Genomic DNA, 14,440 nt, shown 5'->3' on the forward strand with positions numbered 1-14,440 from the left:
GTTGGCTCCTTTGGTGTCTGCATCAGTGTTCAAGCTGAGGTCATGTTCCTGTGTTCCTCCATCAATGACTTGAGAAAAGCTTTGGTAAAAGGACCTAAGTGGGACACCTCTAATAGGAAATCTTTGCTCCAGAACATCTTATTGGGCTTGCAGACTTTGTCAGGGCTACTGCATGGTGTGATGCCCCCTCCTGCCCCATCTTTCTTCTTCCCCTTTTCTTTCACAGGTGTTATTCCCCAATAAACTTTTTTTTTTTTCTCCAATAAACCTTTTGCGCTCCTAACTCCACCTTAGCATCTTCTTCCTAGCCATCTGAATCTGCAACATTGGTGTCTTGGATAAATATACAAGCCCTCCACAACTGATCATTTTGCTTCATTGTATAATCTCCCATGGAGATTCCAGATATTTTTGTAGTGCAGTTGTTTCTACCACTTATCCACTGATTGAATAATGTTCAACCTCCTAGATCTAGCTGGATAAGGTGATTACATCGAAGGTTATGCTTACGTTCTCCCTGAAAATGGTAGTTAGCCATAGCAGAATCCTTGAAATGGATGAGGTGATATAGAAAATGCAATTATGCTCGTGAAGACTTCTCCTGAACAGTAAAGATGTTCACAATGAAAGGGTCTGAAGAGCACCACATCTGGAAGTTTGTTTCTCTTATTGCCTTGGAATCTTCATTCTTGGACACCTGGGTTAACTTTCATGGGTTGTCCTGAAGTCTGTTTTTCATTCTTAAGAGAAAAATGTTTAAAAACCTGATGTCATATTTCTAAAATTTTCATATTTACTAGTGTCATGGTAATAATCATTTAACGGCAAGCTGCAAGCATTAGGAGTTTAAATTGTAGCACAAATGCTCTAGAACATGTCTTTTTAAAGAATTAATATTATTTGCCTCTAAGTAATTTTCTTTTTGTGCTGATCTTACTCTAGACACTGGACTCTTAATTATGAGAAAAATGGCATTGGCTCTTTGAAAATCACATTGAGTAACATTAATGTTTATTAACTAGCAGGATTTTCTAGATCTAAGATCTCAATAATAAACGATGCTCAGCTCTGAAATTTAAACAAGGACTCACAGATATTTTCTGAAAGTAACTCTAGTATCTATCTCTAGGCAAGGAGTTTATAATAGCTAATTCTAAGTAGACCAACATAACCGAAAAAACCTCACAATTGGTCTTATTCTAACATCCTTGTTAGCACATTAGCAATAAAGTTGAAAAGGGGCAGGGGGAGTGGAGGGACACTCTATATTCCCTATTCACCAAGTAGCACCAAGTAGTTCTAGAAGAATTTCACTGGTCGGCAAGAAGCAGCTCTGATTAAAGCTTACTGCAGACAATAAACAGAGGGTTTTAGCGCTATTTGTCTATCACTTTTCAAGGGCACTCAGCTAAAACAAATGCTCATACATTGTTAAGGATAAATAATACATATACCTTCTCCTGCAGAGGTGAAATCTCACTCACCAATGATTAAAAATTGCAGATTCCAAGGAAAGAGAGCTCATAAGACAGACGATATGCATGGCTCATGCAAATCTATTATGTGTTGAATTCAAGTGCCTAGATTTGCATGCCTAATTGGGAAGAATGCCATCTTGGTTGCACTAACCAGGAATCACGTATCAAGCCCAAGATCAGTAAAGTCTTTGACTTTGCAGGGATGTGACAAGTATTAAAATCAGGAAAAAAAAATGTTCTTTTATGTAATTCCAGTGGAGAACAATATGGCAATATCTACCAAAATTACAAACACTCTGACCTTTTGATCTAGCAGTCCCACTTCTGGGAATGTGTTCTACAGATTTATTTCAAACATGTAAAAGAACGTATGCTTTTTACTGCAGCAAATTGAAAAAAGTAAAAAAGAGAGAAAGAAAGAGGGAGGGAGATTGGGAGAGAGAACAACGAAAGACTCAAATGTCTATCAATAAGGTATTGGTCAAATAAATTATAAATCACATCTATAAATGGAATACTATATCTTATATTATAAACAAAGGGTAAGGTGATTTCGTATATGTTGCTATAGAGAGATTTCCAAGACACATTTTAAGTGAAAAAAAGCAAAGTGCATGATGGTATATAATATGCTAACTTTGCTGTATAAAAAGGGATCAGTAAATATATTCTCATTTGCTATTATTTGTGTTGACCCGGCAAAGACACACAAAAAGCTAATAAAAGATGGAGTACAGGGGTTAGAGTAGAATTTTCCATTGTATACTTTGTTTATATTGTTTGATTTTTGAATCATGTGAATGTTTTCTATTTAAAATGAAATACAAATGGTTTTTAAAAGATGTCTTTTTGTAAACAAACTGAACTATAAACCAAACAAAATTTTAACACAACCAAAGCAATTTATAATGTCCTAGTTGTATTCTCTAACAGTGGAATAAGGCTTACGTCTGCCCTGAAATGTATCAGGTAGTTCAGAAAACATTGTATTTTTTAATGTCTGCCTCCTCTTATTCCCATTCGTATTTATTTAACACCTTAATTGTATTACTTATAGTGACTAAGAAGCATTCAAGGATGAAGAGTCTGTGAAAGACTCAGTAAACTGAAATTGCATTGTAATTTCTTGGCAGACCTAGATCTCACAGACCATAATAGATAAACTGCCTCCTCTATTTTGTGAGCAATATTTATATTCCTCACAAGGCTCTGCCTTGAATTTTAAAGAGGAACAAAGTGACAGCCTCAACCTTTCCCATAACAAAACCTCCATTAGATTATCCACTTTTTCTCCCCCTTATAAACACCAAGTTCACTTGAACACGGATGCCTCCTTAATAAATGTCTGAGTCAAAACTGAGTGACCTGTCTCACCTTTAGTTGTTCACAGAAAACAAAGTGTTCAGGCTCTAGAATGTCCTCAGGTTGAAGACCAAGTGACCGGTGTTCAGCGTCATATTGCAGGTTCACTTCTTCTTGTCAACAGCACCCATGACAAGTGTCCAATCTGGCTCCTCCCAGGAGAGCAGGGAGGACAATGGATGTACACCAATCACAGTGTTACAATTCTGAAAATGGCATGAGGACAAGTTCCAATTTGGGTTTAGAGCTATCAGCCGCATCAGTGATTTTGTTATAGAGCAAATCAATTTAGTAAGTGAATATGGACGAACATGTCACTTTAGTGTTTTAGTGAAACATAAAGACTAACAATAATGGTGTAACTGTGGAGGGCTATGGAGGAGAACCTTAGCAGCAAGTAGTATAGTACAGCTCTCAACTGCAGCCAAACTGCTTGGGTTTGAATCCTAGCTCTGCTGTCATTTATCAACGGTGTGACTTTTGGCAAGTTACTCAACCTATCTGTGCCTCACAAGTTAAGAAGATGGGGATAATTAACAGTGCTGAACCACAGGGATGTCGTGAACATCAAAAGGGTTTAATATAGGTAGAGCATCTAGATTGGGCCCTGGCTGATAATAAACGCTCATTGTTAATGTTTAGAAGAAACATGAGAATGAAAATTGTAAGCCTGGATCCCTGGCACTGATTCACACGACCAGCAACTGTGCTTTTGTCTCATCTCCCTCTTGGATTATGAGTTTGTTACTCCCCTCTTGATATGTGTGCCTTAAAACAGAACGCAAATTGCTCAGGTGCCTAAACCACACTGAAGAGAAGCATAAGATGTTCACATGTTCTATACTCATATGTCTAGGCAAGTATATATATCTGAACATTTTAATAGATCAGTTTGTTAAAAAAAAAACTACACATTTTTAGTTTTATTCTCAAATTTTTGAAGGAAAAGGATTCAGAAATTCATTATATTTTAAGGAGATATAATATGGTATGCTATCCCTTTCATGTATTAACTCAATTCCTAAATCTTAGTTACATTAAAGACTTAAAAGTAGATGAAATGACTCATGTTAAATATCTATCATGACCTATGTGTTTTAAAAGTTATCTGGCTAAATTTGAATCCTGAAATCCTAAGTTGGAGAACACAGATAACTTCTTTTCCAGAGAAGAGCTGGAAAGACAAATGTGACTTCAAGGGTTAACCTCCTTCTTTTATATGCATTCTGGTGGAAGTTATAGCATTTTTCAGTCCAATGGGTATTGGGTGCCTTGACATATGTCTACCTTGCAAGAACTCAGAGACCCTCATAATAAATACTAAATAGAACTTAGCACAGAGGTTAAAACTATAATTTTTTGAAATTTGAAGAGGTAGAAATAATCTTACATTTAAACAGATCGCGATACTTAACGCACTTCTGAAGCACTGAGAAAGAATTTAATAGATTCTGTCTTCTAAATACAGTAATAAAGTATATATATAGCTCTTGGACCTTAGTTCTTGGTACAAGGTTAATTCATAACAGATTACCAAGAAATTACTGATAAGCAGATACAGTTCAAGTGCCCCAAACCCTAATTCTTATAGAAAATTATTTTTCAAAGGAAAGAAATGTCACGTGAAAAAGTGTTGCAAATTTTTAATTCATCAAAATGAGATTCTTACTCAAAAACGGGGATGCCGAATAGCTCAAACGTGGGTTTTCATCCTTAAAAGAGCATGTTAGAAGTATAAAACTTTGCTAACAAAAAGGCAGTAACATATTTCCTATGAACCTCTGTTTTGCCGTTTTAATTTCTAACTTTGGCAAGATCCCAACTAAATTTGCTACGCTGGTCAAACTCTTTTACCAGCTTAGGCCAGTTCCCCAGAGGACTCAACCACAGCACTGATGTTGACTTTCTGCTGTATAAAAATAAACATGCACCTTGACCCCCACGACTCCAGGAAAAAATCAGAACACAAAGAGAAAGTGGACTTTTAGATTTTTAATTTTTTTAAAGATTATCTATATATCTATATATATATTAATAAAAGTGCAAAGAATAGACCTTCATGTTTAAATTATATTCTAAAATAAAATATATATTTCCATGAACTGCAGGAGACAACTGGCAAGTAAAGAGCCTGAGAGAGTCCAGTCCCTCTCCATCACTACAATGGACATATATTTGAAGGAAGCACCTATGAAAAATATTGTTCACAACACACCTGGTAACACAAGAGAGCTTCTGGGTGTTCTTGAAAGCAGTTTGTTTGCATGTCAATCTAACATGAAATGAGGGGAAAATCAAATTCATAAACAGAAATGACATTGCTTAGAACAATCTATTATTCTGTACTCTTGTTTATTTGCCCTGGAGCCTAGCACCTCCCATGGAGCAAGCCACCTTCACACACGCGCTCGTAAAACTATCACCTGCGTGCCTCAAATGGTGATAGTTCCTTGTGCAACAAGTCTTCCCTGTTCATAACACTGCTGATTTAGCAATTTAGCATCATAGCTGAAACATCTGGTTAGAACTGAACGTTCTTTTTTTTTTTTTTTTTAAGTAAACAAACTTTTAAAACATAGCATCATAACATTCGGCTCTGTTACACATAGCTCATGTTTTGGGCTTGTTTTCACCAAAAGGTCTTAAAGGAACAAGAGTTATATAATATCTGCTGCTTTCTTATGTATTTATGGCCATGGTGGCAATAGGTTGCAGAAACAATAGAAACTTTCAATAATAAAAAAAGATACATGACTCTGAACTTTTTTTTTCTTTAAAGCAATCTGGGATATTTCAAAAATTCAAATTCAAAAACTGATTTCCACTGTGGTGTCAGCAGCTACATGCCCACATGAAAATGATGCCTCAGTTTTTACTTGGCTTTCTTTTATTACTCCTTTCCTTTTTCAGAACTGACAAAAATTTCTATTTTAGAAAAGATATGTTCTATACACTGTGCCTGTAGCAACATATCTGTAACACTGGCTATGACAGAATTTTGCCTCATGAATGTCAATAATATGCTCTCACTGAATCTGGATGAAGTTAACATTAAAATACAGATAAGCTACAATCAATTATGCATAACTTGTAGACTCAAAAGTCCATGGTCTCTCCTCTCCTTCTTTTTGACCTGTTATAAAAATAATTTTGGTTACAAGTGTCTACACAGCACCAATTTTATTTCAAAAGCAGCATCTTTCCTCAGCCACCCAAATCAGTCTACACGTATACATGCTCAAATATCTTTTCTCATTTACTTCTGTTCTGTAACTCTAAAAGACCGGTAATTGCATTAGATCTTGTCTCCATCAAAAATCATTTAGCAATTATTAAAACAATCAATTACAATGCCCTAAAAATACCCACGGCCACTGAATTAAATGAGAAGTTCCCCGACATGCAACTGTGTAATCGGAGAATTATGCCTGCAGTTGTGGAGCACTGTGGTGTGTAATAGCAGAAGGAACAGGTCTCTAACAGTAAAAAAGCATTTCATAAAACTTTGTCATATATAAAATATCTTATTAATTGTCATCATTCCACTGATGATTAAAGCATAAGTGTTTGCTCTGCTTTCTGCTGTGGGACAGTCGGGGGTCATACAACCTCAAAAAATAAGGGGGCATCTGTTTCTCAGGCTGACAAAAGCTCAGTTACACTGTTTCTCTCTCAAACTCGTCTGCACTCACACACACGTACACAAAGCATCCACAGTTTTAATCTTCCTGACACTGTTGCCACACTTTTTTCCCACTTCCAAAAACCTGTCAGGAAAATGTGATTGCAAAATAATTATTCTTGTCTATACCCAGCCTGGATCTCCATTGCTCATTTTTATGATTTTATGATTTTGAAAGATAAAGCAGAAGGAGAACAGGCATCATGCATCTTCCTCAAACCCTTTGGTTTCCACTTTCAATGTTACAGTGAATGTAGATTTGACTCAGCAGGCCTGGGTCAAAGGCTTTACAGATACTGAACCTGAAGTGCATTAAGAGAATAAACATCTGCTATCATGGCATAGGACAATTTAAAAAGTAGCATCCGTGAAGAGTTTACAAGAGTCACCTAAAAATTTCATAAGAAATGAAAGAATTTGTAGGAGGGACGGAATCATGTAACAAAGGTCAAAAGGTCAAATGCAATCGGGTAACAATTACATTCTTTGAAAAATACTTCATGTGCACATTTTCTGCCCCAGGTGCACTAAGTCCTTCTTAAGTCTCCTATCTGTAAACATGGTGGATCCAGAAAGACATATATTAAAGAAAGAGATTACATTGATTAACAAAGGAATAGAAGAACAAACAAAAAGATTTCAGGGCAGGTAAGGGCTACCTTTTAAAGGAAAGTGCTTTAAATATGTTTCTGCAAAAAATATGACTTGGAGGCAAATCTGAAGTTTTGACACTTAATGCTTTACTCAGAGATTAGTCAGAGTTGTTCTTCTGTAGGGGCAACTAAACTGAAATGTAAAACAAAAAGAATTGTCCAATTATGACATCACAAAATCCCAGGGAAAAACTAGGAATCAAAGCTCCCTTTGATTAAAAATTCCCACTTCGAATGCAAAGTGCAAGAGCAAAAGCTTCAAATGGTGACAGGCAGGAAAGTCACAGTACTCGCTCTCCCGTACTCCCCCCCACTTGACTCCCTCATGCACACTACAGAGAGTTTATTAGCTAATTCTCAGCTCTCCTGGCACGTATATCCATTGCTCTGTTGGATTCTTCATAAAGTCAGGCCTCCATTCCCAGTAGTTTAAAGTAATGAAAAAGATAGATAGATACGAAGAAATACATTCAAAAAGCGAAGAACTCTGGAATGTGACGTAGCTCATGTCAGTAATGGCTGATATACTGTGGGAGGAACATTAAAATTGAGATAGTTACATACAGAGTGGTCAGGCTGCTGTGCCTGTGCTTCCTGGAATTCTAACACTCCATCTGCTCTTCTTCCAGACCCTAACAGAGCTATAGGTTCTAATTGAGTACCTGAGATCAGAATCAGGTTGACAAATGCTTGACACACTTGAAATTATTTCAAAAGGGAGAAATGAAGAAAAAAGTTACCCAAGTTGAAAAATAAGGAGTTCATTATGGACAGAATAAAACTAAGGTAAACATGTATGGACACAAGTCAAAATGAAAAACTGAACCCGAGAAGGAAAGGAGAGAGAGGGAGGGGGAAAAAGGAGGAATTGGGAGAGAGATGTGCTGGCCCTTCCTGGAAGGATTCCTTGTTTCCTGATTTAAGTGCAAGATGCTCTTCTGAGGGGACAAGGCTGTTCACGCCATCGTCACAAGTACACCTAAGTGGTCACGAGGACCAAGCGGTAGACAGATCCCAGTGAACACAGTAAGAAGTCAGCGGCTGCCTGGTCCCCTCTCATGAGGGAGGGCACAGAAACTGGAGATGTGGCCAATTCTGGTGGTGGAGTAGAAGGAATCTGTGGTAGAAAATACCAAAAACAGCCCCCTACCCATTCTAGGGGGAGATATACAAAACCCCCCTGAAACCTAAACAAAAGAAAAGAAAACAAAACAAAACAGAGCAACCTTCTCCCTCCTGAAGGAAACCTCATGGGAACAAATGCCCTGCGAGTCCTAATGTGTGTGTTCTCACAAGGCTGGCGGAGGTTATTTTGTTTTGGATTCCACAAAAATTTTGTCTCCATCCCTAATGCCAAAAGAATGCAAGGCTCGAGAGCTGTACTTCATTTCCTCTGGGCCAAAGGGCGCTTCATGGTCAAAATAGTAGAGAAGCATGTTGCTAGTGGGTAATTGCACTAGAGTTTTTAATTGTTTCTTTAGTTCTGCAACTGTTTGGTCCAGACGAATGGTCATTTCTTCCACCTGGTCGTTAAAGTGGACTTCTACTTTCGCACTGCTCTGGGGTCTCAGGTCCACTTCCGCCAAAGGCTCCAACTTCCCATATTTTGTGACTAGTTCATGATACCTAGGAGGATAAAAAAACAAAACAAAACAAAACAGTGACAACTTAAGCCACTAGCGCATGAACTATTGACTTCTTCAGAACTACAGGTAAACTACACTGTTATTCTCAACATCTTTCTAATATCCTAGTCTAATATGATATCTACTTGCCTGCCTACCTACCAATAGTCGGGTGACTATTGTGGAATCTGTGATCTGAAATCGTTGCCCTTTTGAGGCCACAGTAAAACCCCATTCTTGTGGATCGGGGAAGAGAGTCTCCTAAAGATGGCCAACAGGCCTGCTGCTAATCTTTATATAAGAATCAGCTGAGAAAGGAAAGGAGAACCTAGAAGAAAAGTAGACACTACAAAGATTATAGAGAGAAGTCTAATCACTCTGTAGAGCCTGCTTGCTTGGGCATCATCATCAAGGCAGGCAGATATCTAAGCACGTGTTCCTTGGTAACAGATGGGAAGATGGATGTAGGCCAGCAGTTTCTGACCCCTGGAGAAGGCATAAGTTACAAACAAAAACATCTAGTTGTAGGTTAGCTGTTAACTCAGCTTTTTCAGTGATGCCTTGTTGAATATTCCAGCCTAGCCTAGTTGACTGTAACACAAGGAGTTTGTGGAAGAGTCAAGAATACGTTCTTGTAAAAAAAGTGGTAAATGAGGGACACAAGTTCCTTGATCAAGGCAGGAATAAACAGCCAAAGACACCAAGAGGAAAGTGAATTATAGAGGTGAGACTAGGGCCCAGGAGGACAAGTTTCCATGTGGAAAATCTTGTCGCCACTGCCAGCCTTGGAGGATCTAGGTTTGATTTCATTGAGAAAGCTGAGCAGTTTCCCACAAACCAGAGAGGGGGAAAATGCTGAAAAGATCTAATATTAGCTTTATTATAACCAAGATATACTGAGGTTAATTCAGGATCAGAATACAATGGTCATAAGATTACCCCCGTCACGTTCTCCACCCTACTTTTGGCTTTGACTCAGTTAAATCAGTGTTATAATAAGGTTGGTAGGAACACGGAAGCTGTAGTAAGACATCTGTGGTCAGGGATGGAAGTAATCATGTCCATGAAGGGGAGTACCAGGTATGGTAAAATAGCACTGGCCTTGGAGTCAGAAGACCTGACTTCAGAGTCTTGACTCCATCTTATAATTAGCTGTGTGACTTACCAACTCACTCAATCCTTTTGGATCTCAGATTCCTCACTAGTAAAACTGGGATAATAAGTCTGCCCTTCCTACCTTATAAGACAGTCATAAGAATCATATAAAATAACAGATGAGTAAGCACTTTGTAAGTTCTAAGTTCATATGCAAATAAAAAGTATTAACATTACATTCCTGCTGTCTGGGACTTACATTATTAAAACACACACACCACTAAGAAAATATATGATTGAAATCTACTTAGGTAGGACTTCTTGGAAAAGGTGATGGTACGATGAAACAGATTATAGAATCGTCTTCTCCCAGGACTTGAGCCCCAAATGGTATTCTTTTAAAAGGGTAAAATATTACCAGCAGCAAGTAATACAGGAAAAGAGGAAACTGCCTTATTGCCATAACCTTTTAAAAGGAACCAAAAGCTCTGTACCATGTGGTTCTGTTAAGCAAGGGTCCTACCTCAACCCCCAGAAGCCATTATGGAGAAAGAAGGTAAGGAAACAAAATCCTGAGCATACTGACCAATACTTCCTAATCTAGAGCAAACTGGGCTGGGGGGTAAGGAGTCAGCTGGAAGACTGAGGAAACACCTTTGGGACCAGAAGTCTCTACATCCCACTGCCAGGATGTCAGGATCTTAGCAATGGCAAACAAAACAAAACAAAACAAAACAGTCCACACAAACAAAATACAAAACTACCAGGACTTGAAATTTTCCAAGGCTCCAAACTGAAAAAGTGAAATGATTCAAAGTCCAAAGGTATCTTTCCTTCACCCAATCTCCTAGCATATGCCTTTAAGTAAGTGAAAGTAGGTTATGATAATTTAATAAAATCTTGGAAAAGACAGCAGAACCTAGGGGTCAAATAAGCTGAACCCAATTCTACGGATATTTTCCCTTCAGACTACAGAAAAGTAGATAGAATTGTAATACCTCAGGCTCTCAAGCTCTGCCCAGGAGGGACAAAAGGAACAATGGCAAAGGGGTCAAGGAGTTTACTTATACTATGTTTCAGTAAAGAGAAGGTGTAGATAGAGGTATCCACTTTTATACATAAGCAAGAACATAAGACACAAAATGGCAACTAAGCACATACCACTGCAAAAGGAATAAAAGAGAGAAACACATTAAGTAAAAGGCAGAGGCAGAACTCAATCTGAAAGAAAACATAACTGAATGAAAAGAAAATGCCCCACAAATACTCTAAGGTCTAGAAATTAATAAGTGCATAAATATAATAAAACAGGAGCTCAAAGATAAATGATAAACAGCAGAATAAGATGAAAAGGGAGATTTCAGCACCAGTGAAAGAAACAGGAGTAAAATAACACATTACCTACCAAGTAAGTAAATTAGGAAGTATGACCCAGGAATATTATACCTCACCAAGTTTTTTTCAGAAATAAATTTAACAAGCAAATATTCTGAAACAAGAACTTAGGGAACAGGGCACCCATGAGTCCTTCTGAAAAAGAAAAACACTACTCAACAATGAGATTAAAGAACTAGTGTTAAGCCCTGAATCTATTTAAATATAAAACTAAAACTTAAAATAATAACTGCATAATCCTAGACTTATTTATACTTGACACTATAGTCAACTGAATTTATCTCAAGCACAAACATATTTGTACACTAAATTATGGTCCCTGTGCAGAAACTAGTCTGCAACTGGTCAAGTCTAGCTACAAATTAAATGACCTATAAATTAGGACACTCTAAAAGGTCTTACAGTTTTCTCAAAATCAACATGTCCAGAAATAATTCATTGTTACTCCCCAACCATCTTTTCTAGTCTTCCTTATCTCAGCAAATGGCACCAGAAACTGTCTAATCAGCCTAGCCAGAAACTGAATAGTCATCCTGATTCCTTCCTATCTCTCCTCTCCACTTCTCCCACTCAATCAACTGCCGTGTCATACTAATTCTATTCCTAAATATTTCATGAATCTATCTTCATCTCTCTTGCCCACTTCTCTTGTAAATTCAAGCCACTATCATTAACAACCTGGATTGCTACAGCTTTCTTTGGATGCATAAGCTGGGTAATTTTCCTCAGTATTTGTTTCAGCCTCCTCCTAGAATGCCTTTCTGTGCTGCAAAGCTGAAAACTACATTTACCACACTCCTTTGCAGGTAAGATTTAACTTCCATCAGTCTCATTCAACAGCCCTGGGGAGAGACATAGTGGATTTAGCAGACATGGAGTGGGAACAGCTTGGGTAGAGGCTTCCTAATTACCAGATTGTGGTTCAAGCAGTGTGTTCCTGGAGTCAACACCCTTGGCAGCAGCTTGCTGATCTCCAGATCACAGCTAAGGTGGTGTGATCCAGCACCGGGGACAGCAGCTTCCTGAGTCTCCCCTTACCTGATGCTAGCAGAGGTAGCAGTGCCCTTGGTGGGCTAGTTCTGCGGTACTGCTCTAGGGATAATCCTAGGGAGGCAGCCCTTCCAAAGATTTTGTAAGCACCTTATTCCCTGTATGAAATCCCTTTCTTCTTAAAATAGCTAGTATGTGGCTTCTGTTATCTATAACTGAATTTCAAATGATACTCTTTCAAATGGTTTCCCAAGACTTCAGGGTGGTCCCAAATTGACCCTTGTCTATATCACAGCCAAGGTCATTGTCATAAAACACAAATTTGACCACAACACTCCTCTACTTAAAATCACACAAGACCCATCAGAATAAAGCACTAACTCTTTAACATAATTGTGGTAGGCAAAATTTTGGCTCCCCTAAGCAGAGAACCCAGTTAAGCCATCCTGTGCCCACACTTTTGACACATTAAAACTATAACATAATAAGTATATGTTGTTTTAAGCCACTAAGTTTATGGCAATTAGTTACAGCAGCAATAGAAAACTAATACATTGATTATAAAAGGCCCTTCATGATTTCGTTCCTACCTAACTTTCCAAATTTATTTTGTGCCATTGACATTACCACTCCCTGTACTTGCTTTCTACTTATTTAATCTTAAAAGCAATGTTTACTTATTAATTTTCAGGTAAATCCAGCAGGGTTTTACATATGGATAAAAGTTTGGATAGGGACTAGGGTAACAAATATTCACTCTTTATGCTGTAAAAATGAAGAAAAAGCATTAGAGTTGTGACTCACTATAACTCACTATATACACTGAATATGTTCCCTTAAAAGCTACACAAGTAAAGATCATGATTTTAAGATAATATGTTTACTCCTAAGTATCTTATTTTGGATTATCTTTAAGCAGGGCAAATCAGTAGATACAAGAAATCATGATTTTACAAAATGCCCAGTAAATTTTAGAAACCAATTTCTACCTAGTCTTCCAGCTTAGATATTTTATTCATTATTCAAAAGTTCATCTAAACTATGTGTGAACTATATCTGTATATTCTGTATTATCTGAGCTTTGCTTAGCATCAGCCCCAAAGCTATAGTCTTAAGAGGTAAAGGGCTTTTTTTCTTCCCAAAGCTATAGTCGTAAGTGGTAAATGATTTCTGATGACTAAGTAGTCTTCAAAATTAATGATCTCAATTTATATTCTACCAGTCAGTACTTCTATCTGATTATTAAAAAATATCTAATATTTATAAGTCTCACTTCTGAAGTGGGCAAAATGCTATAAGTCTACCTTGGATGATATTATTGACAAGGATGTACTGCACTAAGCAAATGTTAAATTGTAATACATATTTGTCTGTGTTTGTGTTCAGAACTTCTGAATATCATTCCCCCATGATCTCCTAACAGAAAATGATCAATCACAACAAAAACAAAATTTACTACACACAGCATAAAGGCCAGCATGACCACATGGGCAACTGAGAATGATAAATGGGAACCAAATGCTAGCTGAAACCTTGTGAAGAACACTACCCACAGGCAAACTGGCATTGTGCTTTTTTTTTCTTCCTATTAAATAAAAACACTCACAAGGAGAAAAGCTTCTTTCAACTTTAAGGGTTTTTTAATGGTGAGCAGTTAAAAATCAGGCTACTGGTAGGGTGGGGCTGAAGGTGGCACTAACAAAGGGGGGACTGGGGAATGAACCCATGCTTAGTGGAGCTAGGGTAGGGCAGCTCCACTCCCAGTGCACATAAGTAAGCCTTCACACACTAGCCATTCCTGGTCCATGGCACACCTGCCTGATGTGACAGACACACGAGCAGATTTTAGTAGCATGATGGTCAGGTTCGGAGAGGTATGCCCCTTTCTCTTATTGCCCATTTTCACTCTTGATTCCTAAGATAGCTGGGAGCATTTCCTCAATCACAATCAGTCACAGGTCTATGAAGTTAGAATAAAGACTTGGCACACTACTTGACAAAGACTGAATGTTCCTACCATAAATCTTAGTCTGAGGGTGAACTTATGACAAAACCTAAAACCCAAAGATGGATAGAGACTAAAGGTTAACTCATTTTCAGCTCTAACTAGTCTAAAAACTATTCTAACTAAATAATATGAACATTAAATATTTTACATAA

At 37.7% G+C, this 14,440-nt stretch overlaps 1 protein-coding gene across 2 annotated transcripts in view; it reads right to left on the reverse strand.

The window, feature by feature from the left end:
• LOC118899230 (tubulin-specific chaperone cofactor E-like protein) overlaps positions 1-14,440 on the reverse strand; it is a 151,597-nt gene that overhangs the window by 77,459 nt on the left and 59,698 nt on the right. The window contains exon 8 of one of the 2 annotated variants that reach the window (XM_036860607.1): positions 4,818-8,801. The exons of the other annotated variant lie outside the window; for it this stretch is intronic. Within the exon in view, the coding sequence (XP_036716502.1) occupies positions 8,483-8,801 (319 nt within the window). The 3' untranslated portion in view covers positions 4,818-8,482. Of the gene's footprint in view, positions 1-4,817; positions 8,802-14,440 lie in introns of those variants that run through there. 2 annotated transcript variants of the gene reach the window in all.

This window comes from Balaenoptera musculus, chromosome 8 (genome assembly GCF_009873245.2).
Source record: "Balaenoptera musculus isolate JJ_BM4_2016_0621 chromosome 8, mBalMus1.pri.v3, whole genome shotgun sequence".
Lineage (NCBI taxonomy): Eukaryota > Metazoa > Chordata > Mammalia > Artiodactyla > Balaenopteridae > Balaenoptera > Balaenoptera musculus.